Source organism: Oryctolagus cuniculus, chromosome 2, assembly GCF_964237555.1.
Source record: "Oryctolagus cuniculus chromosome 2, mOryCun1.1, whole genome shotgun sequence".
NCBI classification, from domain to species: domain Eukaryota; kingdom Metazoa; phylum Chordata; class Mammalia; order Lagomorpha; family Leporidae; genus Oryctolagus; species Oryctolagus cuniculus.
The window spans coordinates 197,723,022-197,751,014 of NC_091433.1; the positions used below are offsets into that span (position 1 = coordinate 197,723,022).

A 27,993-nucleotide genomic window follows, 5' to 3' on the forward strand; every position below is an offset into this window, starting at 1 on the left:
GCACGGACTGGCAGAGTGCCAGGCTCACGGCAAGAGGGGAGTGAATTCTCGCAGGCGTGTTTATCACTGGGCACATCTCTGAGTCTTTCCAGACTCAGAGCTTCCTCTAGGAGAAGGTAAGTGGTGTTGACAAAATGATCTGCAAGTTCCCTCCCTGTCCTAAAGTATAACCTTTTATTTTTTAAAATATTTATTTATTTGAAAGTCAGAGTTACACAGAGAGAGGAAAGGCAGAGAAAGAGAGAGAGGTCCTCCATCCAATGGTTCACTCTCCACAACAGCAGGAACTGTGCCGATCTGAATCCAGGAGCCAGGAGCTTCTTCTGAGTCTCCCATGCGGGTGCAGGGGTCCAGTGACTTGGGCCATCTTCCACTGCTTTCCCAGGCCATAGCAGAGAACTATCGAAGTGGACCATATGGGATGCTGATGCTTCAGGCCAGGGCGTTAACCCACTGCACCACAGCGACGGCCCCAAGTATAACCTTTTAATTATATCTCATTTAAATCACCAAATATGCAAAAAATAAACAGAGATTCAAACTCTAACAAATGCACTCAAGAGATGATGTTCAGAATTGTCAGTTAACTCCACCACAGCCCTGCGGGAAGAGGGGTAAACACAGATGGACCAAGACCACTGCCCCTCCCCTCCTAAGGTAGCCCTGGAATCCAATGACTGCACAGCTGCAAGCTGAAAACTTGCCCTTCTGCCTTAGCAAGCTACAACTTCAGACGAGTAAAGGACAAATCTGCCGTGGCTCGCCGCCCTGCTGTAGAACAGAGGGAAGCTGTGGAGGGTGTGTGTTGGCTGGAGCTCGTGCGCGATGCCAGGGCTCCCACATCACCCTCCACTGGGACACGGCATGGCGGCACAGGACACACAGGAGCCCAACTTTAAAGGGCCGGGGAAGAGAAACTGCCTCCATCCTGGGGCTGGTACATCCACCCACTTGATTAAGTAATCCTGGCAGCAATATTCCAAGTTCAAGATCATCGTCTCCACTTCATAGAAGAGGAGACTTAAGAGCAGCCAGGCCATGTCTTAGAGAAGCAGACACTCGCAAAGCATTCCATGTGTTTAAGTCTCCACAAAATGAAAAGTCCATCTTTAAAAATAAAGTTTAACAAATTCTAAACGTCAATAGGCTCTCTTGTTGAAAACTTGGCCGATTTTTGTGGCTTACCAAAAAAGGTGGGTCTCTTAACAAACTAAAATTGATTTTTGCTAAGAATCAAATGCTGCAAACAGAATGATGAACTGTTCCATTCTGCAGACCTTTTAAATATTTATCAAGGATTTGCAAAAACTTTGAGAACTTGGCGCAAACCTTTTAATCTAGCATTGTCATCAGCTTCAATGCTGCATGACTTAAAATAACTTTTCCTGACACCCGTCTTCCCAAATCTCCCAAAACCAAAGGGACATGGAACGTTTCCACAAATGACTGCACGGTGAGCCTTGGAGAGGACGGCGCCCGAGCCAGGTCTCAGAACGTTCTAACTTGTCACTCAGGTGCTTTGTGCTTTGAGTCAAGGTGAGCTCGTGCTGAGGATCTGAGCCCAGAGCAGCCCCCGTCCCAAAGCACCGTCCTTGTAAAACTTCCATTATTCAGCACTGACATTACACCTTTACCAAATCATCCAACTTGTCTCATCTTGCGCAGTTGGCTGTGAACACTTACTTCCTTCAACTTTCGCATCTTTCCAGGTTTTCTGGGAACTATGTGAATATAGCTGCAAGAGAAGAAACAAGAAAACCTCGTGAGAAGGTAAACACTGAGTCAGAAAGGTGAGACCTCTTTGGAGATGAGTCCTTTTCAGCACCTACATACAGAACCCCACATACCAAACCAACATGGTCAGAGCAGTGAGTGCTGGAACCACCCCACACACAGCAGCCACATGGTCAGTCAGTGAGTGCTGGAACCACCCCACACCCCACACACAGCAGCCACATGGTCAGGCAGTGAGTGCTGGAACCACCCCACACCCCACACACAGCAGCCACATGGTCAGGCAGTGAGTGCTGGAACCACCCCACACCCCACACACAGCAGCCACATGGTCAGGCAGTGAGTGCTGGAACCACCCCACACCCCACACACAGCAGCCACATGGTCAGGCAGTGAGTGCTGGAACCACCCCACACCCCACACACAGCAGCCACATGGTCAGAGCAGTGAGTGCTGGAACCACCCACACCCCACACACAGCAGCCACATGGTCAGAGCAGTGAGTGCTGGAACCACCCACACCCCACACACAGCAGCCACATGGTCAGGCAGTGAGTGCTGGAACCACCCCACACCCCACACACAGCAGCCACATGGTCAGAGCAGTGAGTGCTGGAACCACCCCACACACAGCAGCCACGCCACGGAGGGCCATTTCCATGCCAGCTGCCAAAGGCATTGCCCCATGCAAACTGTCTCGTAAATGACATGAACGTCCCTCATTTTACTAGCCAAATGCAGGCCATCTAATTCAGTGCCCGGGAACCAGGTCACCAGAAGAGCAGGATTGTGAGTGCACCTGTGTCCCAGCTGCAGGTGGGTGTCAGAGCAGGAACCCCCACTCCTCGCCCAGCTCCCGGCCCCGGCCCCTCCCTCTGTCTCCCAGGGCTTCGTCACTCTTCCTGCTTTGCCAAAACTACAGACTGGAAAAGCGTCACCAGATGAAAACGTTCCTGCTCCCCTCATGTACAGTTTTTAACCCCTGAGGACCTTTGAAGAGGTTTCCATGGTCCCCAAAAACAAACCCAGTGGTGTAAATGATAATGACTAACACCTTGATACTGTATCTGATGTTCAGATATCTTCCTGCTTTAAAAAAGTACTTGAAATTGTTATGTTTATGACGGTTTTAACAATAATCAGAGACTGACTTAGAGTTAATAGGTGGAAGGAAAAATAAATACTGAGTATGGAGTCTAGAGTTGTAAGCTCTCATCCCTACAAACACCAGTCTGGTAAACAACATCACTTACCAAGGGTCGTTCTTAGGGAGTGGTGGAGACTGTGGCTAAAGAAAAGGCACTGCTCACTGCTTCCCTTCTTTTTTTTTTTTTTTTTTTTTTTTTTTTTTTGTTTATCAAAAGAATTTATTAGAAAATAGGACACACGACATCTGTTTAAGAGAATTGTTTCAGTAGACAGCACTCCAACCTCATCCCACGAACAAGTCTCAGAGCCCTGGGCCACCGCTGAGTGCCTAAAGCTGCAGCTCCTGGGGGTAGCGCGGTGGGACGCACTGCACTGGAAGGAAGATGACGGGCAAAGTTGGTCATGGCGACAAAAGAAAGCACAAAACTTCTGGAATGTTAAGTAAGGGCAACTACTCTTAAGTCTCAAAATTCTAGGCCTCTCTCAAGCCTAAAGTATGTCAATGTGACCAAGTTAAAGGAATGAGGGTTTCGAGGATGAAGTCAATACTGAATCCTGGTAAAGAACAAGTGAAATCTGTAGGCCCACAAAATGTTTTTTGATTAATATTGTGCACATTAATTAATATTAATGTACGTTTCTGGAGGAAAAAAGAATGGCAATGTTAAAGAAATGTAATTAACATAAAGCATGCATTTTCTACTTCATTCTTAAATATGACCAGGTTTAAAAAATTTGAGTTCTAATCCAATAACATTTTTAATTATCCGGCACTGCTTCCCTTCTAAGACAGACAGAGCCTGAGAAGCTCAGCACAGTTTCCATGTGGAAATGCGGGCAACAAAAACCAAGGCCCCTGAACAATCAAGCCCCTCATTTTTCTTCAATAGAAACTGTTGAAGGAAAGTTCGTATTATTGTTTGAATTCTATTATAAAATGTCACTGGCATTCAAATCTGAGAATTATAAACACCAAGCAAATCAGGGCTGCTGGCTGGGTGCAGCCTGTGTGTCCCAGTTCACCATCTCCTCCCACAGGCCTCACGTCTTCACGAGCTGCCCCCAAGTCTCCACATTTTCCCAAATAAGCACTGTAAACTGGTTCTAAGTTCTCAAATTCCATATTTGTTTGAGAACACTGTTCTCCCAAATAAGATAACTGATTGTGATTACACGGAAATAAAAAGCAAAAATAAATTCAGAAAAATTAAGACCCTACAAATCACAGACTACTATTTACTGGTTCGATATTGTACACCCAAGAACACATAAATAGAACAAAAAGGTCATCCCTCAAGGGTCAATGGGCTGGTCTGGGTGAGGCTTGCTGGTCAGGCCTCAGTGTCCTTGGGGGCCGGAAGACGTGGCCATCTGAAGTGGATGAGGGGAGAGGACAGGCCCAGGACCTGTACTTAGCACCTGACAGTACCACAACCGTGTACTTCTCATAGTGGCATATGGAGTGCCCTTGAGAGCGACCTTGAGGAACCCATGTCACTGATGAGGAAACTGAGTCCCAGAGAGCTTATTCCATTTGCTCCATGTCACTCAGGTAGGACAAGGACTCAGCTGCACACAGGCGTTGGGCTCTGAGACCAGCATCCCTCTTACCATTCATTTTCCTCCTTTTCCTGTCACTCACTAGTTCCTCGGGGTACAGACGGTGGCAAGGGAGATCAGGAGATGTGCGCAGAAGAAGCAGGAACGTTGATTTAGATTGCATTTTCAGGGGCAAGTGCTTGGCCCGGCAGTTAAGACGCAACCTGGGGCACTGCGTCCCCAGTCGGGAGTGCCTGCCTTTGAGTCCTGGCTCCGCCTCCAATTCCAGCTTCCTGCTAATGTGGCCCCTGGAACGCCCATGGGAGAGCTGGATTGAGTTCCCAGCTCCTGGTTTCAGCCTGGCCTTGGGCATTTCAGGAGCGAACCAGCAGATGGGAGCTCCCTCTGTCTCTAAAATGAATAAAAATAAATACCACTTTCACATTTGTACCTCAGTATCAAGCTCTAAGGTAAACAGGACAATGTTCCTATTATAATTCAAATTATTTGGGTTCCTCCCTCACACATAATTGCACATGCACACACACATGTACACACATGCAATATTTTGTCAAGAATATGATTTCTCCAAAAAATAAATAATTCTAGGTTTTACGGCATGTTTATTTTGAATATATTAATTAGCCTGTAACATTTTGTTTTATAGAGAAAAAAACTGTCCTCTTCATCTCCTATTAGTTTATTCCAGGAACTGCAGGAAATAGTCCAGCAGTGATTGGGTATTGGGTAAAGCCGTGCTGCTCGTCTTCCGAGCGCACTCTCACAGCCACTATCAGGAGGGGAGCTGGGGGGGGGGGGGGGCTGCACTTCAACTTCACTTGCTGGCGGCATAATCAGCACATTATTTCCTGCTGAAATTAACTTTCGCTGCTCAGTGGCTGGGTAATTACAGAATATAAAGTCCCAACAAGTGCTCACTTACTGATACTTGTGGAAAGCCAGCCAAGATGGTTTTTCAGAGTTTTGATCACCAAAGTCTGGATTCTGATTTCACACTTCATTGACCTAAGAAGTGGTGACAGATACGAAACCCAAAGGCCTCTCCATGTGTAACTGCACATTTGTGCACAGCAATAGGAACGTGGACAGTGCAGGAAAACCTTGGCTGAGGACCACACGGAACTCCACTCGCCCTCTGTGAATTGATCGATCACCCATCCTTCCAAAGAAAGTAATCACAAACATTAAAATGCAGGGATGAGAAATACTTGTCTTCCTCAATATTCTTGAGGAACAAAATACATCCAAAACACTTTAAATAAAGTACAATGAGAAGTGTAAGAGTATCTGTCAGAGGGAAGGAGGTAGGTGTGGCATCCACTGGGCGTGCTCCAGGCGTGAGAGCAGGTGCATTCCACATATCCTCCCTCAGATTTACAAGAAAGTGCTTTGGGGAAAAAAATTAAACACTTCTCCTCACATATGGAGTGCAAAGGATTTTAAAGTCAATTTTTGCAAAATAAAAAAAAAATATTCTTTGGTTGTCTTGAAATAATGCTGAATACCGGCTTCTGGCAGGAAGTCATAAGTTCTACACGTGTGTAATGCCCAGCTCATCCTGCAGTCAGACATCTGCAAAGGGGCATCTTTCTCGCCAAAGAATCCTATGACTGTCACGGAGAGAACCGTGGATCCCCAAGGCCACGGTTCCAAGCCACACTCCACCTCTTGGCGACTCCGACGCCCGTGGTTCACGACTTGTCTTCAACAACAACAGGGTGTCAGATTTGCATTGCGCCCGTGCTGCCAAGTGTTTGGAACTATGAGCCAGTTCTCACGCAGTGCTTAGTGAACAGAAAACAACTCAAGCTGCTGATCTGAGAGGATCGGGATTGGGAGCGTCCCTGCCATTTGGGGGAAGAAGATGGGAACTCTGCCTGGAGATCTCGCCTCTTTTCCTCAACCTGTGAAGAGATTCCCCACACAAAACTGCAGAAGGGAGTTCAGCGTCAAAAATGGGTCCATTTACTGGGAGACAGGAGCCCAGGAGAGGAAAGCCACAGAGACGGGGCAGGCTCCAGCCCCGGGCTGGCACACACCGACCACAGGGCAAAGGCGAGGCTGAGAAACGCGCGCCCGACCCAGACCTCGTGACCCTGGAGCTCCGAGAGGCCCACGTTGAGTGAACCCCGCGCCCCGCACCACCCAGCGCCCTTTTCCCACTGCCCCCATCTCTGAATTGCCGCGTTTTGGCGACGGGACTCCCGGATGGGCGCCCTGGGCCAGCACTGCCGAGCGCATCCTGTGCAGAAGCCCAGCGCGCTGGCCCCGGGAGCAGCCCAGGCCCATCCGGACGCACCGCAGCCCCTGCTCCTGCGCGCCCCGCGACGCGCACTTACTCGAGCTTCTTGAAGCGCTCGCGCCCGGCCGCCACGTACTTGCCGCCGGCCTGCAGCGCGTCCAGCTCGCGCACCTGGTGGCCGCGTGTGGGCGTGTAGAGGCGCCGCACCCCGAAGGGCACGTCCACCTGCTCCGTCAGCTGCTCCAGCAGCGCCTCGAAGGTGGCGGCGCGGCGCCGCGAGAACACGAACTTCTTGCCCACGTAGAACTGGTCTCCGTTGCGGTACACTAGGATGGTCTTGGCGGGCGTGGTGTCCACCAGCGTGTAGGGCGCGCGGGAACCCATGGCCGCGGCACCCACTGCACCGGACGCCTTGGACAGCGGGCGGCGGGCGCGGGACTGCTGCGGCGCGGCCCCGCGGGGCGGCCTGTGTTGACGCGACCCAGGCGATTGTGACCGCTGGCCGGCCGGCCGCCGGGACAGGGGAGGAGGTACCTGAGACCCCGGGCAGGTGAGGGGGTGATGGAGAGGAAGTGAGACCCCGCTGTTCAGGGCCCACGTGACCCATCCCATGACACTTGCTGCCCCCTCTGCAGAGAGATAGAGGTGGAGTGGGGAGGGCACCTGAGCCATTTTTCCTTAAGAATCTCATCGATGCTGGAAGCTGCTTCCCCTTTCTGGGCTCGGTGTCCCTATCTGACCAGCATGCAGCATTTGTCCACTTCAGGCCAGATCCCTTCCAGGCCCCTGGCTCAGAGTGAGTAACCTGGCGTCCTCTACCAGGGGCAGAATGGTCCGGAAGCAGTCACAGCACATGAGAAACCGGGTTCCTGAAGGCGCCAAGGGTGGGGGCTCAGCAGAGAGCACCCTCAGCTGGAGGAAGAAACCTGGGGGCAGAGGCTCTGGGCGTGAAGACCAGCAGTCCTCTTGGCCGGGACAGTGAATGACTCAGAAATGCAGTTTGTGATGGTGTCTGGGCTTAAACTTTCCAAGAAGGCCGGCGCCGCGGCTCACTAGGCTAATCTTCCACCTTGCGGCACCAGCACACCAGGTTCTAGTCCTGGTCGGGGCGCCGGATTCTGTCCCGGTTGCCCCTCTTCCAGGCCAGCTCTTTGCTGTGGCCAGGGAGTGCAGTGGAGGATGGCCCAAGTGCTTGGGCCCTGTACCCCATGGGAGACCAGGAGAAGTACCTGGCTCCTGCCATCGGATCAGCGCGGCCGGCCGCGGCGGCCATTGGAGGGTGAACCAATGGCAAAGGAAGACCTTTCTCTCTGTCTCTCTCTCACTGTCCACTCTGCCTGTCAAAAAAAAAAAAAAAAAAACTTGCCAAGACAGTAGGCCATGTATTACCTACCAGAGCTGCACACAGAAGGTACAGAACACTACTGACAGGAACCTAAGGATTCCCTAAGAGACGGCCTCCCCACCTCAGCACGGCTTCCTGGCCACACGGACTGCAGGGCTCAGCTCGAGAGAGGAGCACTTTATTATGTCGTCAGGAGGCTCGGTGTTCCAGACCCATGAGAGGGAGCCTGCCCAGACAGCTGTCACTCTGCAGCCAATGCCAGGGTTTCAGCCTAGGCCTAAGGGTTGGCTCTGTAGCCCGGCTTCACCAAGAACCTCATGGCGGGCTTCTCCCGGGGTCGCAGGAGGCAGATGGAGCTGGGGAAGCCCCTGAGGCGGAGGCGGCTCAGTCCCCCGTCTGGTGCGATGGTGAGCCTGGCATGCGTGATGACATCTTGCAGCTCCAGGGTCAGGCTGTTAAATGAGTGCTTTTGGTTGGGGGACAGCTGAAAAACAGGCACATACAAGGTCCTTGGTGGGACAGGGTGTGGGTGGCCCAGAGAGGCCAGCCCTCCCGGCACAGCCCAGTGGCTTAGGCTTGTGTTAAGGGGCTTAGAAAGAGAGTTTTCTCATGATAGTAATTTGGCTTGCTGTAGGAACCTGCTGGAGGGGAAAGTGCCCACTGACACCGGCTTGAACGTTCAAGTCCCCTTGACACCTGTCATCATAGTTAACTGGATCCCCTGGTGCCTCCTGGAGGCAGACCTCTGCGATGCTCAGGGGCCATGCCCCACCCCTTGCTGGAGCAGAAGAGATGTGCTGGGATGTCTCAGGTCCCCTCTCAGGGCAGACACCACCATAGCAACACAGGTGCCAGTCACCCCTTCTGCAAGGCTGAATGTAACACAGAAATAGTCTTCCATGTCTGTATTCTTAGCACGTGGCGGGTTTTTAGGTCAACTGTTAGAGATGCAAAAGTGGGGGAAACAGAGCCTGTCTTCTTATTCAAGTGTGCAGACACAGTTTTTAAACCCTTGCTGCTAACCTGAGTGGAAGGTTGGAGTTGCATGCTACGCCTGCAGAGTGGAGCTAAGGAAATGGCCCCTGTGGGCCTGCTCCAAACCTCCCCACCCCCGAACCTTGGTGACGGGAAGCAGCGGCTTCCACTTCTGGGCCGGGAGATCCCACTTCTGCTTGATCATGTCCTCTTCTTCCTGAGTGGTCAGGACACAGCCGTCCACTTTGCAGCTGTCAGGATAATTGCCTGTGGGAACAACACACAGCCTGTCCACCCCGGGCTCACGCAGCACGGCTCAGCCCACAGCATGCCCGGCTTTTCTCATCACATCAGAAACAAGTCGTCCTTCCTGAGTACAAGCCAAGGTCCGGGGGACAGGAGAGGAAAAAGGAGCCGCTGGCGGTGGTGCTGGGAGGCCTCAGGAGATAGGTAAGCGTGTGTCTGCCAGAGCACTCAGAAGCAGCCTGCCCTAGCACATTCCCCTTTAAATGCAGAGAGTTCTGGCTTTGAAAGCTGAACATATGTGAAGAGCTCCTGGGTGCCACATGCATCGACTCGCGTGCCGCTGTGTGCTCACGTGACGCCATGACCATGCTGGGAGCATTTTCCTCATGGTGTCATAGTTTGTAGCGTGACAAGCAGCCAGTGCCGAGCACCAAACACAATCCTCCAGGACCTCTGCAAAGTGTCCCCATGCTACTCTGGGCCTCGCTCTCGCTCTCTCTCATTTCATAGGAAGCCTGGTGCAGAGCAGTAAGACCCTAGGGACAGCCCCCCAGACTTCAACAACAACAGCCAATGCTGAACGGAGCAAAGAAGGGGATGCTCACTGCTTGCCTGGCTCCTCTCTCAGTGTCCCCCAGGGGTGAGCCTGTACCTAGGGTCTGGGGTGAATCTCAAAGGGCACAGGAAGAGGACAACAGAGCTAAGATTTCTATTTCAGGAGGAACAACAGAGCCACAATTTCTGTTTCTCTGATGCCTGTACATAAGTGCATATGTTGAGCTTTGTGCATTTTATATAAATAGTTTCTCTTGTCATTACATAATGTAAGTGGATACTGGATGCTCCCTCATTCCCACGACAGCCATCAACAGCACAACATTTGTGATCCAGTACAGTTTGGGAGCGTGGTTAAATGGATTTGCTGGTTGCTCCCTGCTTGTAGCTAACCTGTCCCTCACAAAAATAAGCAAGTAATTTTAAAGCATTCATGCAGAAAACGAGGGTTAAAGAAAACCCTAAAACAAAGTACACACGAACACAGGAAAAGAGCAGTGCCAGCATTTCACCTGATCCTGAAGGTTGGCTCTTCATCAGCCCAAGTGAAAAATAAAATCCAGGACCACACAATCAGACTTCAGTGCAGCCCTCCAAAAGGAAGTTAAAACTGCTGAAAAATAATTAACGTCATCGTCCATTACCATGGATGACAAAGCTGTCCTTACAGATGTCTTGTGCCTTCTGTAACAGTTAACAACTGAATAAAGTCATCACGACTTGGCAAGATTCTTGAAAGTCAGCCATCTACGATATGAACATAAACTACCACTACTTATTACAGAAACAGCTGAACAATCACAAAATGTCACCTCAAAAGGATAAAAGTTTAGTAACCTCTTTTGAACTTTCTTAATGTAGTGTCACATGTCAAAAAGTTCATGGAAACTGAAATTAAGTTTATTCTGGTAAAATTTTGAAATCCGTGAGTAGGTTTTTCATGCATTTTCCATGAACTTTCTGAAGACTGCTTGTATTTCACAAGAAAGTCAATATAGACTAAAGAGTTGCTTGTTAAATACGCTTTTAGTAATCCAAGTACACAACTTGGAGAATGTGCCAGCCAGAGAGGAGCTGGACAGCCCCATGCACCTGCTCACCTGCTCACCTGTAAGCAGGTGCCACCATCCCTGTATTTCTCCCAGGCTCTTTCCAAGGTGGGCTCAGATCCTCCAGCATAAGGAGCCCTACAGCACCCCAGGATCTCAGAGTACATGCTGGGGTCCTCCCATCCAACTCTGAATTCCCTACTAGAGTACAGAGAGAGCAACTTGCTCAGAAGGGCACAGATAAGGGTGGACCCAAGAGAGCCCACAGCTCAGCCCCACAGAACGTGGTATCTGTGGACTGGGCACACCAATTACAAGGTACACCCATGGCTTTATACTTACCTTTAAAATATTTCGTGTCTATTTCAATCTGAGTTATTACTCCAGGATGTGCCAGTCGGAAAACTGCCCATTCACAACCTGGAATCAGGAGAATGCCATTTTCATCATTCTAAAATTAAAAAAAAAAAAAGATAAACTAACTTGAGGCCATTCAAGTAACTGCTCCTGAAAACGAGCAGGTGTAAATGTTGACACTTTGTGCTATGCTACGGATTTTATTTCTTGCTGCAACAGTGTTCCCAATGGCCTTTTTAAAGTCACTCCTTTTTTTAAGATTTATTTATTTTACTTGAAAGTCACAGTTACACACGGAGAGAAGGAGAGGCAGAGAGAGAGAGAGAGAGAGAGAGAGAGAGAGAGAGAGAGAGAGAGGTCTTCCACCTGCTGATTCACTCCCCAGATGGCTGCAATGGCTGGAGCTGTGCCAATCTGAAGCCAGGAGCCAGGAGCCTCCTCTGGGTCTCCCACATGTGTGCAGGGGCCCAAGGACTTGGGCCATCTTCTACTGCCTTCCCAGACCATAGCAGAGAGCTGGATCAGAAGTGGAGTAGCCGGGTCTCGAACCGGCACACATATGGGATGCCAGCACTGCAGGCGGCGGCTTTACCCTCTATGCCACAGCGCCAGCCCCCTGCTGTCACTCCTTACATGCATCTGCCCACTCCCGAGCTGCCTGGGCACAGGTTGCACCATCACGGATCTCTGATGTGGATACACAGACGTATTTGCACATGAATCAGAGGTCCGTGCAAATGTCACATCAGCAGGGGCTTCCTCCTGCTCCACCTGCTGGTCCCGGACCTTCCCCAGGAGCTAGTTCTTTGATTTGCCTCCAAACCTTAGTTCTGGAAGGGACAGCTTATTCTTATACATCAGGAGCATCAGTGACAAGAAATCCAACCCAAGAAGGGGGAAAGGGCTGTGTCTAGGTTTTGAGTGGAATTTGCAAAATCTACTGGTGTGTTGCTTAGCTTCAATTTCTGTTTCTTTATCTCAGGTGAGTTACTGGCCAAGTTAGACAGCTGACCCCAGCAGCCCTCTTTCTGTCACAAGTGTTCATAGATGGTAAAAAATTACTCAATGTTGGCTTTTTCTCCACTGCTACCAATGCATTTATTCATAGCTTTTGTACCATTAACCTGTAGATACTTTTTGTTCCTTTATTGAAGAAACAGTAATATTCAAAAACCACCTTAGAGCAGCTGGCAATGACCCATGTTCTGGGCCCAGGCCCTGGGAATGGGAGGGGTGTAGGGGGAAATAACATGGCGAACATGGAGGAAGATAATGAGCATTTAGAACAGTAAGGAGCACCTAGTACAGTGAGGAAGGTTTAGAACCCTGCTTCAGAGACTTCTAAAATAAGCAAATGCTTCCTTGATATAAAATAAGAGGAAAGGAGTTTTTTGTTTGTTTGTTTGTTTGTTTGTTTTGTTTTTTGACAGGCAGAGTGGACAGTGAGAGAGAGACAGAGAGAAAGGTCTTCCTTTTTGCCGTTGGTTCACCCTCCAATGGCTGCTGCAGCCAGCGCCGCACCGATCCGAAGCCAGGAGCCAGGTGCTTCTCCTGGTCTCCCATGCGGGTGCAGGGCCCAAGCACTTGGGCCATCCTCCACTGCACTCCCGGGCTACAGCAGAGAGCTGGCCTGGAAGAGGGGCAACCGTGACAGAATCTGGCGCCCCGACCGGGACTAGAACCCGGTGTGCCGGCGCCGCAAGGTGGAGGATTAGCCTATTGAGCCACGGCACCGGCAGAGTTTTTTAAAAAACTACTTTTTAGGATACTTAAACTTTTTTGACTTCTTACTTCTAACACTGGGGGCCGGTCCGGCCTTCGTGCCGTCTCCCAGCCATCGGCCATAGACTTTGCCCTGCCGACTCCTACAGAAGATAAGAGCAGTTAACAGTGTATCCCACGGGGTGAATTCCTGCTATCATTGAGTCCCACACACTTGAACCTTGCTACATAAATTATTTTCCTTACAGTCAGTGTTTCAGTAAATCCACAAACTGGTTTCACTTTTCCTCCTATAGCAATTACTTCAAACAAAACTAGGAAAGAAAGGTCCACTGTTGACTTCCTCCACCTCACAGAGGTGGCGTGGGACATGAACCTCACCTGCTCCTTCCCCGAGCTGCCCACCTCTCCCTCCTAAGTCTCCTGGACACACTGGGGATTGAATGCTGGTGCCAGGCTCCCTAAACAAAACCAACTCCTAGAACACCATCTTACCTATCACATTGTTGGGGTGCCCGAAGTGTGCATTACTAAATCCTACACAGACACCTCCAAAAGCAGTGGCCACTAGGTCTACAGGTTCTTTGGGATCTGTGGCAGTCCAGTCTTTTTGTCCAGTACCATATACTCTAAGACGAGCAATTCCACCATCTGAAAAGGAAAAGAGCCTTAGTTACTACTTGGGGAAATGGGTCTGTGTGTATCGTAATTTGTGGGACCCTGCAATGTGCTCCAGTCTCTTCCCGTGCTGGCTTCCATCTGTACCTGCGTGCCCTGCGTTTAACTACAAGGTCACTGCCCCAGGCATTGCCTCATATCAGAACACCTTTGCCAGCTCCCCAGAAGACACTTGGTGTGCTTAGGTCTTAAGTGTTGTGGCCCCATAAGGGCCCCGATTCTCACCCTCTAAAGTTATATTATATGCTCTTCTCTGCTCAGCCACTGCCTAATTCCCCACATAACATTTCTAGCATATCTCCTGTTTCTTTATTTTCCCCATAGTTCTAGTCATAGCCTAGAGCTACTTTTTAAATTTTATTTGAAAGGTAGAGAGACAGACAGAAATCTTCCATCCACTTGTTCATTCCTCAAATGGCCACAACAGACAGGGCTGGGCCAGGCCGAAGCCAGGAGCCTGGAACTCAATCAGTCTCTCACATGGGTGGCAGAGAACCCAACTACTTGATCCATTATCTGCTGCCTCTCGGGATGCACATTAGCCAGGACTGAAGCCAAGAACTCCAATGTGTGGCCGGTGCCATGGCTCAATAGGCTAATCCTCCACCTTGCGGCGCTGGCACACCGGGTTCTAGTCCCGGTCGGGGCGCTAGATTCTGTCACGGTTGCCCCTCTTCCAGGCCAGCTCTCTGCTATGGCCAGGGAGTGCAGTGGAGGATGGCCCAAGTGCTTGGGCCCTGCACCCGCATGGGAGACCAGGAGAAGCACCTGGCTCCTGGCTTCAGATCAGTGCGATGCACTGGCCGTGCCAGCCATTGGAGGGTGAACCAATGGCAAAAGGAAGACCTTTCTCTCTGTCTCTCTCTCTCTCACTGTCCACTCTGTCAAAAAAAAAAAAAAAAACTCCAATGTGGGATGCAGGTACCCCAAGCGGCAATTTAACCACTGCACCAATGCCCAGCCCTATTATTCTTTAGATTCCTGCTAATATTAGTCTCCCAAACTCAGAATATAAAATCCTTGAAGGCCAGGCCAGTCACCAATCTCAGTCACTTCTGCATCTTCTAAACCTAGAACATGCTCTGGCACATCGTAGCTACTCCATTTTTTTTTTTAATAAACAACACCATGAAGGTCCAAAAGCAAATGGAAAATTTGCCACAGATGAATTTCTGGTGTCACAAATGAGCACTGCTAACTTCCACATGGACTCAACCAAGAACCTTATATTTTTGTGTCTACAACCCCACATTGCTAGGCGGTGCAACTGAGCATACAAAAGGTAGCATTCATGATGCTGAATTGGGTTGATCCATGAAGTTGCCATTTTAGGTGATCAAAGTTGTCAAGTAGAAATTACTTATGGTTCTACCTAGGTACTTTTGTGAGAATGCTTATCACTACCTTATCAGTTATCTCTCTTGGCTGTCTTCACTGGGGTGATTATAAGGGCAAAAACTCTATCAACTAACTGAGCATCTGTCCTTTGCCCCATGCAGTGCTTAGTGCCAGGCATCACCACACACCAATGACAGCTCAGACACATAATCCTTGTCTTCAGGACTCTTACAGCCCATTAGCTCTGCCCTATGCAGCGCTTAGTCCTGAGCTCCAGGTGGATATATGGTAAGGGTTTATTGAATTCACAAGTAGGGAAAAGGCCTAAATCTCTCTTGTCAGCTTTGCCCACTCATTCCCTTCCACTGGTTTTGGAACCAATGGTTCCAGTGAGTATCAACCTCAGTCAACTCATGACCTCCATGCTGGTGCCTTCCTTTACAGCATGAGAGCCAGACACACCTGCATCTAAAACGAGGACCAAGAGACATGCTTCTGGCAGGCCTGCCCCCCAGCAAAATCGGGGAAAACCCACTTCAGTTCTCTGGAGGCAGTTCTAAGGGTATATGGCAAATGAGACAACACTTACTCAAGAATGCACAAACTCAATGAGAACAGTGAGAATCTGCAGAATCTGAACCAAAACCACACCTCTGCTCTCTCCTCCCAGCCCGAGGAGGTGCAGCAACGGCACAGGGTCTAGTGTCTGGAGAGCTGTCTTCCGAGGATGGCCAGGCCATCAGTGTTTCTCGTTCTGTGGCCCCATCTGCTTGCATCCTGCAATGCGGGCTCCTTTCTTCCACCTGGCCCCTACTGTTCTCTTAACGGCTTTAAAGAACTCTGCCTTGGGAATGACCTTGCTGAAATACCAGGGCCATAATCACCCATCTCCAGGTTCATACGGCAGAGATTCCATGCTGGAAGAGGCCAGCTGAGAAGACCTGAGGTGACTGTCCCACCCACACTGAGCACTCAGCTCCAAAATCAGGGGTGTCACTCAGTGCTCCAGAGCCAGGGCTCAAGATTTTGCCCATGGGGCTGAGTAGTGCAGAGAACAGAGAGCTCCGAGTATCTTCCCAAGTGAGCTGACTCCATTTGCAAGAGTGCTGAGAAGTTCGGGCCTAGGCAGACCCTCAAAAACCACGGAAGTTGTGGTAAAAGCAATTAAGGGGGAACTGATAGATTCACTAGAGATACAAGCTATAAAATCATGCTGCAGACTTAGGTCTCCAGTTTCCTAGAAAGGAGAAGGAAAGAGTGCAGGAAGCCTTCCTGGGGTCAGAACAAATCTTACACATGGGCCTCAGAAGCTGCCACTTCAAAAGAACATCGATTGCATTGGATTGGACTGGACTGGATTGGATTGAACTGGACTGGACTGGATTGGACTGGACTGGATTGGATTGGACTTGGATTGCATTGGATTGGATTGGACTGGATTGGATTGGACTGGATTGGATTGGACTGGATTGGATTGGACTGGACTGGACTTGGATTGCATTGGATTGGACTGGACTGGATTGGACTGGACTGGATTGGATTGGACTGGATTGGATTGGACTGGATTGGACTGGATTGGATTGGACTGGATTGAATTGGTATGTGGAGCAATTTATGTCCAGGGCAATGTTGAAAAAAATAAATCAAGTAGATGACAACTAGTGGAGCTCAGACGCCAAATGAGGCTAGAAGAAGAGACAAAGAGAGCCCCAGTAAACTGCCAGCCCAGATGACCACTGTGAGCAGACCCACAGCTGTGCCCCACCCAAGGAGACAGCTCAGAGGCTCCACAATGGGGTTGACATAGACTTCACTAAAATAATGCATCCAGTGTCTAAGCAAATAAATAACAGAACAAATGCCAGGGGAGGGAGCCACTGCCCAGTATTATTGTAATGTTACCTACAACGTCCGTTTCCCAGCAAAAATCATGAGACGTGCAAAGAAATGGAAACGCAGACACCATGAAGAAAAATCAAGGAAAACAGACTTTCTGTGAAAGTGACCAGACATCATATTTATTTTTTAAGATTTATTTATTTATTTGAAAGAGATACAGAAAGGCAGAGTCAGGGTGGGGGGGAGGGAGGGAGGTAGGGAGGGGAGAGCAGGATCTTCTATTTCTGGTTGATTCCCCAAATGGCCACAATGACCAGGGCTGAGCCAGACTTAAGTCAGGAGCCAGAACCTTCTTCTGTGTCTCCCGTGTGGGTGCAGGGGCCCAAGAATTTGGGCCATCTTCCACTGCTTTCCCAGGTGCATTAGCAGAGAGCTGGATCAGAAGTGGAGCAGCTGGGACTTAAACCAGCACCCATTATGGATGTTGGCACTGCAGGCCACAGCTTAACCCACAGTGCCACAGTGCCAGCCCTCAGACATCAGATTTAACAAAGATTTCAAAGTAACCATTTATAAACATGCACAAATCACTAAAAAAAATCATGATTAAAGAGTATAGGAAGGTGTGATGACAATGTCACATAAAATACCAAGATCAAGACTTAGATTTTATAAATATGAACCAAATGGAAGTAATGAGATAGAAAAGTACCATATTTGATATAAAAATTTTACTAGAAAAATTCAATAGACTTGACCTGTTAGAAGAAAGAATTGGCAAATCTAAAAATTATATGATAGACATTGCACAATTGAAGAACAGAGGAAAAAATGTGGGGGGGGGGATACCCCTATCAAATGTAGGGCAATGATGACAGCAACACATATTTCATGAGTACAAAATGAAAGAAAGGAGCAGAAAAAGCAGTTCAGACTTTCCATACTTTTTTTTTTTTTTTTTTTTTTTTTTGGACAGGCAGAGTGGACAGTGAGAGAGAGAAAGGTCTGCCATTGGTTCACCCTCCAATGGCCGCCGCAGCGGCATGCACACGCAGTGTGCGGCCAGCACACTGGGCTGATCCGAAGGCAGGAGCCAGGTGCTTATCCTGGTCTCCCATGGGGTGCAGGGCCCAAGCACTTGGGCCATCCTCCACTGCACTCCTGGGCCACAGCAGAGAGCTGGCCTGGAAGAGGGGCAACTGGGACAGAATCCGGTGCCCCGACCAGGACTAGAACCCAGTGTGCTGGCGCTGCAGGCGGAGGATTAGCCTATTGAGCCACGGCGCCGGCCCACAAACTTATTTTAAAACGTCATCAACCAACCTACACATCTAGGAAGCTCAGCAAACTGCAGCATGACAGCTGTGAGAGGATCTGCATGGATACTTAGTAGCAAAGAGGCAGCAGGCTAGAGACAAGGAGAGAACCTTGAAAATGGCTGGAAACCTCCGTGGGTTAACACCGACTGAGCAGTGCAAACGGTGGAGGTCAGAGGCACTGGGGTAGCATTCAAAGTGACAAAAAGTCAACAAGAACCGAATATCCAGCAAAAATTTGTTTCAACATTGAAAAGAAAAGGGTATTTCCAGAATATAAAGAAGCTGAGAGAATCTGCTGCTAGCAGACCTTTTTCCATGCTTAAGTTCCTAAGTTCAGCAAGTGACCCTAGACAGTAACTCAACTCCACATGAAGAAACAGGGGGCACCAGTAGTGTATAAAGATCTGAATGGCTTAGAAAGGTAATCGATATGTAACATGTTCACCAATAACAGCAAAGGAGGTGAATTGGAGCAAAGCTGTATTGAGCTAAGAAAATGACTCCAGATGTTAAGTCAAACCCTCAGAAATAAATGAGGAAAGCTAGAAATTATAAACAGGTTAATATAACAAGTTTAAGATAATTTTGGTAAAGATAATTTTTGTGCAAAAAACTGAAATCCATGAATAGTTTTTTAATAATATGTGTTTTTCCTTAAACTTTTGAAACCCTTTAGGATATAAAGCCAGAAAACAAATATGTTATCCAACCACAATAGGAAGAAATTTGGGAACTCTCAAACTTTTTAAAATTAACATACTGCTAAGTAGTTATTGGATAAAAGAAGAAACCCAAAGATAAAATAGAAAATAACTTGAAACGAGTAAAAATGAATATACAACCTACCTAAACTTACAGGAAGCAGGAAGTAATGCTTAAAGAAAAATGTACAGCTTTAGCCCTTCATAATAAAAATAACTTCCCACCCAGGACACTCGTAATGAAGAGCAAACTAAATTTATAGCACGCTGAAGGAAGGAACTAAGAGAGTTGAGTAAAATTAATAAAATTGAGAAAATCAGTGGAACCTAAAAGTGCTTCTTTGAAAAGAGAAACAAAATTGACAAACATCTAGCTGAGAGTATTTTAACCCCGGCACAAAGAAAGACAAGACTCTAATTGCTGAAATCAGAAACATTACTAATGCCCTTAAAGCCTTTAACTTAAAAAGGTAAAAAGGATTCTAAAGGAACAGTGTGAACAAGGATAGGGCAATAAATGAGATAACTTAGATTGGATGTACAAACTGACTCAAGAAAAATTAGACAATCTGAATAGACTCATATAAGTAATAGACTGAATTAGGAAGCAATTGTAAATACCCGTTCTTCACAAAACCCTTCAAAAAAAAAAAAATTAGTCAGGGCTAGCACTGTGGCATAGCAGATAAAGCCACCACCTGAAGTGCCAGCATCCCATATGGGCGCCGGTTTGAGCCTCGGCTGCTCCACTTCTGATCCAGGTCTCTGCTTGGGAAAGCAGTAGAAAATGGCCCAAGTGCTTGGGCTCCTGCACCCACGTGGGAGACCCAGAAGAAGTTCCTGGATTGGCACAGTTCTGGCCGTTGTGGCCATTTGGGGAGTGAGCCAACAGATGGAAGACTTTCTCTCTCTCTCTTTCTCTCTTTCTCTCTCTCCCTGCCTCTGCCTTTCTGTAAATCTGCCTTTCAAATAAATAAATAAATCTTTAAAAATAATAGCCAAGGAGAGAACTCATCCCAACTCATCCATCCCACGAAGCCAGTATTACCTTATAGCAATACCAGGCAAAGATGTCATGGGAAAAGAAAACTACAAGCCAGTAGCTCTTATATGAACCTGAACACAAAATCCCTCAACAAAACGCTAGCAAACCAGGGCTGGCACTACAGCACGGTGGGTTAAACTGCTGCCTGTAACACCTGCATCCTATATATGGGTGCTGGTCCCATTCCCAGCTGCTCCACTTCCCATCCAGCTCCCTGCTAATGTGCCTGAGAAAGCAGAAGATGGCCCAAGTCCCTGGACCCATGCACACACTTGGAACACCTTCTGACTCCTGGCTTCAGCCTGGCCCAGCCAAGCCAATGCAGTCATTTGGGGAATGAACAAACAGATGAAAGATTCTCATTCATTCATTCTCTCTCTCTCTCTCTGCCTTTCAAATAAATGAGTAAATATTTAAAAAAATAAAACTACCAAACTAAACCCAGTAAACTATTTTCAAAAGTTACACACCACAACAATTGTGGGATTTATCCCAGGAATGCAAATTGGTTTAATATCTCAATAATCAACTAATATAAAATACCAGTATCAGTAGAACTAAGAACTGTCATCTCAGTAGACACAGAAAAAGCATTTGAAGAACAAAAAGAAAGGAAAGGCATTTGACACAATATCCAATACCCTCTCATGATGAAAGCACTCAACAAACGAGAAGTGGCAGGGAACTTTCATAACCTGACAAAGGGCATCTGCAAAAGAAAGATCCACAAGTAGCAGCACACCTCGTGGGGAGAACTTGGGTGCTTGACACATGAGATTAGGGGTAAAAGGAGGAATTCAGCGCTTGCTGCTTCTACTGGAGATTAGAGACCCTAAACAGGGCAATTAGGGGATGGGAGGTGGGGGCAGGGAATCCAGGTTGGAAAGGAAGACACGAAACTATCTCTAGTCACAGGTGACATGTCCCTGTATATGGACAATGGGAGTAATTTGTTCATATACTTCTACTGCTACTATAACATACCTGTGAAATAGGGGACTGCTAGGAGATAGCAATCCTAATACAACTTACGGCCATCACATCCTGATTTACTTAATAGTTTTTCAAGAACTGCCTGCTGGTGAGTGGACTGAAAGAGAAATTTACTAGAACACAAAAATTATATTCTCAAAATGGCAAAGAAATCAATTATCAAGAAGGGGGGTATATTTTCCACTTTATAAACATAAGGTAAAGAAGCTGCAGAACTGGGGGTGGCCCGTGTCACACTCACCTGGGAAAATGTTGAGTCTCACATGAGTCCATCTCTGCTGGGAATTGGCAAGGAAATAGTTGTGGCTGGAAGCAGGGTTTCCTGGCTTAAGCTCTGTCATGGGAACCAAGTAACTCCAGTTGTTGGATTTGAGCTAGGAAGAGATATAAAAATATTAGCAATGGCTCTTGAGGACAGCAAGTTCCCTCATCCTGGTGCTTCTGTGCGCTCAGCGGATAGACACTTAGGAGGAAAAATCGATGAGTGCCTAGTGGGACACTGTAATAAGATACTAATGAAGACCTTACACAGGTTTCATAATAAACAGACTAAAGGCCCATTTTGTTTTGTTTTCCATGCTAATCAAAGTAACCACTTGGGGACAGCACTGTGGCTTAGTGGGTAAAGCTATCGCCTGTAGTGCCGGCATCCCATCAGGGCACTGGTTCAAGTACCAGCTACTCCACTTCTGATCCAGCTCTCTGCTATGGCCTGGGAAACCAGTGGAAGATGGCCCAAGCCCTTGGGCCCCTGCACCCGTGTAGGAGACCTGGAAGAAGCTCCTGGGTCAGCCCAGCCCCAGCTGTTGCAGCCATCTGGGGAGTGAACCAGTGGATGGAAAACACCTCTCTCTCTCTCTCTGCCTCTGCCTCTGCCTCTCTGTAATTCTACCTTTCAAGTAAATAAATAAATATTTTTAAAAAATAACCACTGAGTGATTGTGATGGGGCTTGTAAATGAAGGACAAGATCTCAGATGACTTCACCTTGATGATTCTTAGAAGAAACTGGAATGGCAAAGCCAGCATGTAAATAAAAACTTGTACAAAGAAAAGAAAAGAAAAATTTAAGAAAGGGACCAGTGTTGTGGGATAGCAGGTAAAGCTACCACCTATGACACTGGTATCCCATATGGGCACCATTTCGCGTCCCAGCTGCTCCGCCTTTTTTCTTTTTTTAATATTTATTTATTTATTTGAAAGGCAGAGTCAGAGAGAGAGAGAGAGAGAGAGAGAGAGAGAGAGATCTTCCACCTGCTGGTTCACTCCCCAGATGGCCTCAATGGCTGGAGCTGGAAAAGCCAGGAGCCTGGAACTCCATCAGGGTCTTCCACATGGCTGCACTTGGGCCATCTTCTACTGCTTTCCCAGTTGCATTAGTAAGGAACTGGATTGGAAATGGAGCATCCAGTACCCAAACCAGTGCCCCTATGGGATGCCAGCTCTGCAAGCAGTGCCTTTTACCTGCTGTAAAACGGCACCAGCCCCCAGCTGCTGTACTTCTGATGCAGCTTCCTACTAATGGCCAGGAACAGCAGCAGAGGATATAACAAGTGCTTGGGCCCCTAGCACACACCTGGGAGACCCAGATGAAGTCCCAGCCCAACGCTGGCCCCTGTGGCCATCTGGGGAGTCAGCAGCCAGAAGATCTCTCTGTCTTGCCTCTCCCTCTCTCTCTCTATAACTCTTTCAAGTAAATAAATCTTTAAAAAAAACTGGCACAATCATGACTGTGAGGTCTGGGGAAATTGCCAGGCTGAACCTTCCTACAGCCTTTCCTGGATGAATGCATCGCAAATGCAAGGCCTGCTTGGTTTTGCTGTGCGTATGTATTGCCCTGTCTGGAGCAGACCAGCACTTGTGCAAGGCACAGTACAACTGCTAGACAAATAAACAGAAAGATCACACGTGCCAAAACACAAACCCCAATTGGTTTTGATGAAAGTCATCACACACACAAGCTGTCCAGTTGCTGTGTGAAGTGTTGAAGGGCCTACTGTCAGTTTCTGTACAGAGCTCATCTGAGGCCTGCAACTTTGCAGAGGGCCAGGAGACCCTTTGGGAAACACTACAAGAAGTCTGGAGCTCTTGTGGGCCATGGTGTCCCCACATTTGGTGTTGAAAGACTCATTCATGGGACACTTGCAAGGTCACAGATGGGTAAGTCATGAGGGGATCCGAGCCCCAGCTGACTGCCTTTATAGTCAGGCTGCAGAGCCGTCCCCTACTGCCCAGCAGTCAGACCGTACCTCAGCAATGGCCTCGAACTCCTCGGGTGTGGCAGCAGCTCCCGTCCTGATGCCTCTTTGTGGGATTTCTGGTAGTTTTTCTGAAATCAGAATGACCACACAAAGATTCAGGTTAGGGTTCAGTGCTAAAAAATAGGAGGTTACCACAAAAAGTTCATACAAAACGTGTATTGTGGAAAACTTCGCATGAATTTTAAACATGTTTTGCAACCAAAAAAAAACCCTTTAAATTCCATTTCCACCAACTTTTTGAAGTCTCTCATATATTCTCTTACTTGTCACATAACATGAAGTTATCGTGTCTTAAGTCAAAACATCAGATGATGAGAGTCACACATTTCTGAAAACCCTCAATGCTTCAGGCATGACTGCTTATTACAAAACATAGTGCCATGCACTTGATACTACATTTGTTAAGACAGTAAATTTTGTTTCCAAGGCAGGTCAAGCTTCAGATCCCTCACATCCCTAGAGTTTTCAAAACTTGAATCAATGAAGTTGGAAAATTGCAAGGTCAGTTCCAGAAACACTACCTCCCCCTTCAGAATTGATACTTGGTGTTTTGGAAACAGAAGCACTCATGGGCAAGAATGGGCTTGCTTTAGTCAACCTACTCATTTGTCACTCACTTATCATGGCCGTCTCCTGCTTGCAAAGTAATATCCCTCATGTCGTCACCTGCTTTTCAGGGACCCTGCCGTCTTTGGGGAACAGGGCCCACTCACTTCCACAGAGCCCCACACAGTACAGGGCACTTGGAACTTCCAGTATAAATTTCCCAGCTGACATCGTTTATCTTCCTTGAGGACATGCAGATAAACATATAATTGCACATCTGTTTTTAAAGATGAATCCTAGGAGCCGGCATTGTGGCATAGTGAGTTAAGCCACCACCACCTGTGATGCTGGTACCTCATATGGGCGCCAATTCAAGACTCGGCTGCTCCACTTCAGATCCAGCTCCCTGCTAATGCATCTGGGAAAGCAGTAGAGGATGGTCCAAGCGCTTGGGCCCCTCCCACCGAAGTGGGAGATTCAGAAGAAGCTCCTGGCTCCTGGCTTCAGATCAGCTCAGCTCCAACCGTTGCAGCCATTTGGGAAGTGAACAAGTGGATAAAAGATTCCCCCCGACCCCACCCTGGCTTTCAAATAAAGTTTTTTGGTTTTTTTTTTTTTTTTTTTTTGACAGGCAGAGTGGACAGTGAGAGAGAGAGACAGAGAGAAAGGTCTTCCTTTGCCGTTGGTTCACCCTCCAATGGCCGCCGCAGCTGGTGCATCATGCTGATCTGAAGGCAGGAGCCAGGTGCTTCTCCTGGTCTCCCATGCGGGTGCAGGGCCCAAGGACTTGGGCCATCCTCCACTGCACTCCCGGGCCATAGCAGAGAGCTGGCCTGGAAGAGGAGCAACCAGGACAGATTCCGGTGCCCCGACTGGGACTAGAACCTGGTATGCTGGCGCCGCAGGCAGAGGATTAGCCTATTGAGCCAAGGCGGCTGGCCTCAAATAAAGTTTTAAAAATCTTTTTTTTTTTTTCCAGGTAATGGAATAAAAATACAGGTCTCACTTGCAACCCTGCTTAATCCATAAGGCCCAGTGCTCCTAGAGGCAGGAAGGAGCCCCTCTGAAACTCCACAGCTGCTGCACCATCACATTCACCAGGGTCACCCAAAGTGGGGCTGGACCTGCTGGCCCCAGGGATGTCCAAGACCCAGATCCACAACATCCAGGTCACCCAAGGCACAGCCCACCTCCTCCCACCCTTCCCAGCGGTCCTACCCTTCAATGTCCTGGGAACACAAAACATGCCCCTGGGTGAGGCCCATGGAACAATGGCGTCAACACTGAGCCAAAGAGCATTGTTGGGCTGGAAATCAGGAATGACAGAGTGCACTAGCAGGAATCCTGGCTCCAGGGGTCTGTCCGTACATGGCCTCAGAGAAGCTGCTGCCCCTGCCTGGATCTTACTGCAAGGCACAGATGGGGAGGCGCTGCCTGGACATATACAGCCACCGCCCTTGTTCTGGGAAGCAGTGGGCCCCACCGCACCTTCTTCCAAGTTTGCTGCTTGAATGGACATTCGAGGAGCGTAACTTCCCGAGAAGTAGGAAATGTCCACATCGAAGCCCCGGATCACTCCCTGGATCCCCAGCCTGATGATGCACCAGTCATGACCTGAGAACACAGACGTCAGATTGCATGCAGCCAGTGAAGCCCACAATTAGACAGAACTAACGGAAAAACCTGTGCAGGTTTTCAGCCAGTAGACTTTCAGATCACTATAACCTGGCCACATTTGCCCTGCATGCCACAGTGTGGATCTGCAGGTCTGACCAGAAAAAGTCTCTGCCACGGATTCAGAAAGACAGGATTCCAGTTGTACACTGGGTATTTCCTACAACTGTCCTTGCAAGTTGCTCCACCTCTGGGAACCTCATTTCTTCAGCTGTTAATCAGGGATGCTGTTAGCTTCCAGGAAGCTTACATGTGGCAGCTGTGATGTGGAAAGCACCCAGCCCAGCCTGGCGCTCCTGCACGGCCACTGTAACTGAGGAGCCTCCTGGAGCCCACTCTCCGCCCCGCTCAGGAAGTGTGGCTCTTTAACACCTTCAAGTCAGTGCATCACTGTGCAGTGCCTGGTTATTTGCTGCCAGATATAAGCCATCTTCAAAGGTCCAAATTTGCTAAAATCAAATACTGCCTCAAATACTATGGAAATACTGAAAACTGGAAATGTGCAATATTTCTGTAATAATTGAAACAGTGGCCAAAAAAGTCCGATTATCATCATGACTAGTGCACATTTTTAGACTTTTTAAACTTCAAAAGATATACTTTGATTCAGACTGATAAGTAGCAAAAAATAAAAACAGCACCTGGAGGTGACCTTACAGATAATGTTCACAGCGGAGCCAGACAGCTTGAGCCCAGCTTAGCTTATTGGCTGTGTGACCCGGGCTCAGTGAAGGAAGCTGGCTCCGTGGCAGTTGAATGGGATCAGAATTCCCCCTTCAGAGAGTGGTGATGTGCATCAGATGTGCTAAGTCTGCCTGCCGCACTGCTCAGCAGGCATTTGCCCTGCCAATATTGTCATTTTCCCACCACTGGTTCCATCCTCCCTTTGCCTAATAGCGCCTCAGTGACCAGGGCTCAAGTCACTCCTTCTGACTCCTCCAAGCCTGGTGCTCGGATAGTGACAGCCGGGAGCACTTCCCAGTTAGAAGTGACCCAAAGGACATGCGGTGCCACAACAGCCCCTGCTCTTCAACTGGGCAGTGCTGAGTGGACACGGTGACCGTTGTCTTACCTGGAACCCTTTTCCTCCTGGTCTCCCATCCATCCATCCACTTGCCAAACTCGGTGTACTCGTGTTCTTTGAAACTTGGGCTGTCGCTCTAGAGCACAAGTGCACAACAAGCTCACGGTGAACAAGCAGGCCAGTCTGCACGCTCCACTCACCCACTGCAGATCCACGGCCGCCTCCCTACGTTTGCATCAGCACCGAAGAAACAAACCTGACTTCTATGCGAGCCTCTGTACACAGAATTAACCACTGACAGCAACAGGCAAGTGTGCACTCACTGGGCCCCACAAATGCTGCTCACTCCCAGCTGCAGCCCAGTGGGTACTGAGCCAAGGGAGAGGCTGGTCAGATTTCCAGAGCCGCCCAGGAGGGACAGCGCGGCAGGCAATTCAGCCGGTGTCTGAGGAGGCTCAGAGCCCAGCCCAACAAGGGCCAGCTCTGCCGCTCTCGAGCCCCTGTGGAAAGACTCGGATCCTAACACCCCACAAGGTCAGGGGTAGCCCAGCCACCTATGGAGACCCTCATGCAAGCAACGGGGCCTCCGTTTCTCAGCCCTTAAGAGCAAGGACTTACCATAAACAAAAACCTCTCGTGGGGGTTGTGAGGTTGAAGTACCACCTGTGAGACTCTTGGGCCGAGCAGACCTCAGAAGTCGCTCTGTGCTGGGTGGGTGGCCAAGCTCAGCAATCATTACCCTTGTTCCATGCAGTCTGTGCAAAGAGGACCTCACGTTACCATGTAAGAGCTCCCCACAGGGACAGAGAGAAAGGAAAGAGCCTCCACAGAGTGGAAGGAGGACTGGGCAGGCTCCAGTGGGACCCTGGATGAGTGAGGCCAAGCTGCATTCCACACAGCAAGAGCCAGCATGCAGCCCAGTCCAGCATCCCCAGACAAGGGCCCTGCGAGTGCTCGCCCTGTGTGCACCCCCATTTTCCTCATCTGTCAAAGGCAGATGGTGACTGTGCTGCCCTGCCCTGGGAGCTAAATGCTAAATGCATCTGGCACCAAGCAAGAGCCCAGTGTTGGTTCAGCTTCATCCAACCAAAGTTGGCTGTGTTTTGAAATTCATTGCCGTCACATCAGATCTTAGAGGTCACCAACAGCAGCAGCCTCTCCATTGCTAGTGAGGAGTTGCACTGCTCTGTCCTGAACCCAGCAGGAGACGGGGGAGGCCTTCCCCAGGAACCTCAGCCCTTTGGGCCCCAAATGTTTTGGCGTCAAGTTCAGCTTCGGGAGCATATGCCTCATCTTAGGCGGGTGGTGCTGAGTGGCTGTTGCTATGCGGGAGACTAGAAACACGCGGCTTAACAGGCAGTGTGAGAAAACAGGACTGCTGGCAGCATGGCCCACACCAGGTGGGAACACATACGTCCTTAAACCGAGAGAACAAGCAAAGGCCGAGCAGAGACCAGGCATGCGCAATTACGCCTGCGCGCAGACGCCTGCAAGGGTGTTTGCAGAGACCCACGCAAGCGCACCAAAGCCTGCACAGGTATAGAGAAGACCCAGGCAAGCACACAGACGCCTGAACAAGGTGCTGAGGAACGCACGCATGCGCACAGATGCCTGCACGAGGCATTAAAGCCTCGCAAAGCTG

General features: G+C 48.8%; 2 protein-coding genes across 9 annotated transcripts in view; both read right to left on the minus strand.

Moving 5' to 3' along the window:
- The window catches only part of DCDC2C (doublecortin domain containing 2C), a 132,995-nt gene extending 125,134 nt beyond the window's left edge, over positions 1–7,861 (minus strand). Inside the window, exons 1-2 of one of the 5 annotated variants that reach the window (XM_051833277.2) lie at positions 6,783–7,783; positions 1,684–1,735 (exon numbers count right to left, since the gene is read on the minus strand). In XM_051833277.2, the coding sequence (XP_051689237.2) occupies positions 1,684–1,735; positions 6,783–7,357 (627 nt within the window). In that variant the 5' untranslated portion in view covers positions 7,358–7,783. Of the gene's footprint in view, positions 1–1,683; positions 1,736–6,782 lie in introns of all 5 variants that reach the window. The other 4 variants (XM_051833276.2, XM_070069760.1, XM_051833282.2 and 1 more) reach the window with 4 other exon arrangements.
- Positions 7,862–8,187: 326 nt separating this feature from the next.
- ALLC (allantoicase) overlaps positions 8,188–27,993 on the minus strand; it is a 36,698-nt gene continuing 16,892 nt past the window's right edge. For 3 of the 4 annotated variants that reach the window (XM_008274559.3, XM_008274558.3, XM_051833284.2), the window contains exons 4-12: positions 26,400–26,487; positions 25,142–25,267; positions 23,096–23,175; positions 21,089–21,221; positions 13,430–13,585; positions 13,004–13,077; positions 11,198–11,306; positions 9,148–9,272; positions 8,188–8,514 (exon numbers count right to left, since the gene is read on the minus strand). In XM_008274559.3, the coding sequence (XP_008272781.1) occupies positions 8,308–8,514; positions 9,148–9,272; positions 11,198–11,306; positions 13,004–13,077; positions 13,430–13,585; positions 21,089–21,221; positions 23,096–23,175; positions 25,142–25,267; positions 26,400–26,487 (1,098 nt within the window). In that variant the 3' untranslated portion in view covers positions 8,188–8,307. Of the gene's footprint in view, positions 8,515–9,147; positions 9,273–11,197; positions 11,307–13,003; positions 13,078–13,429; positions 13,586–21,088; positions 21,222–23,095; positions 23,176–25,141; positions 25,268–26,399; positions 26,488–26,969; positions 27,107–27,993 lie in introns of all 4 variants that reach the window. The other variant, XM_008274560.3, reaches the window with a different exon arrangement.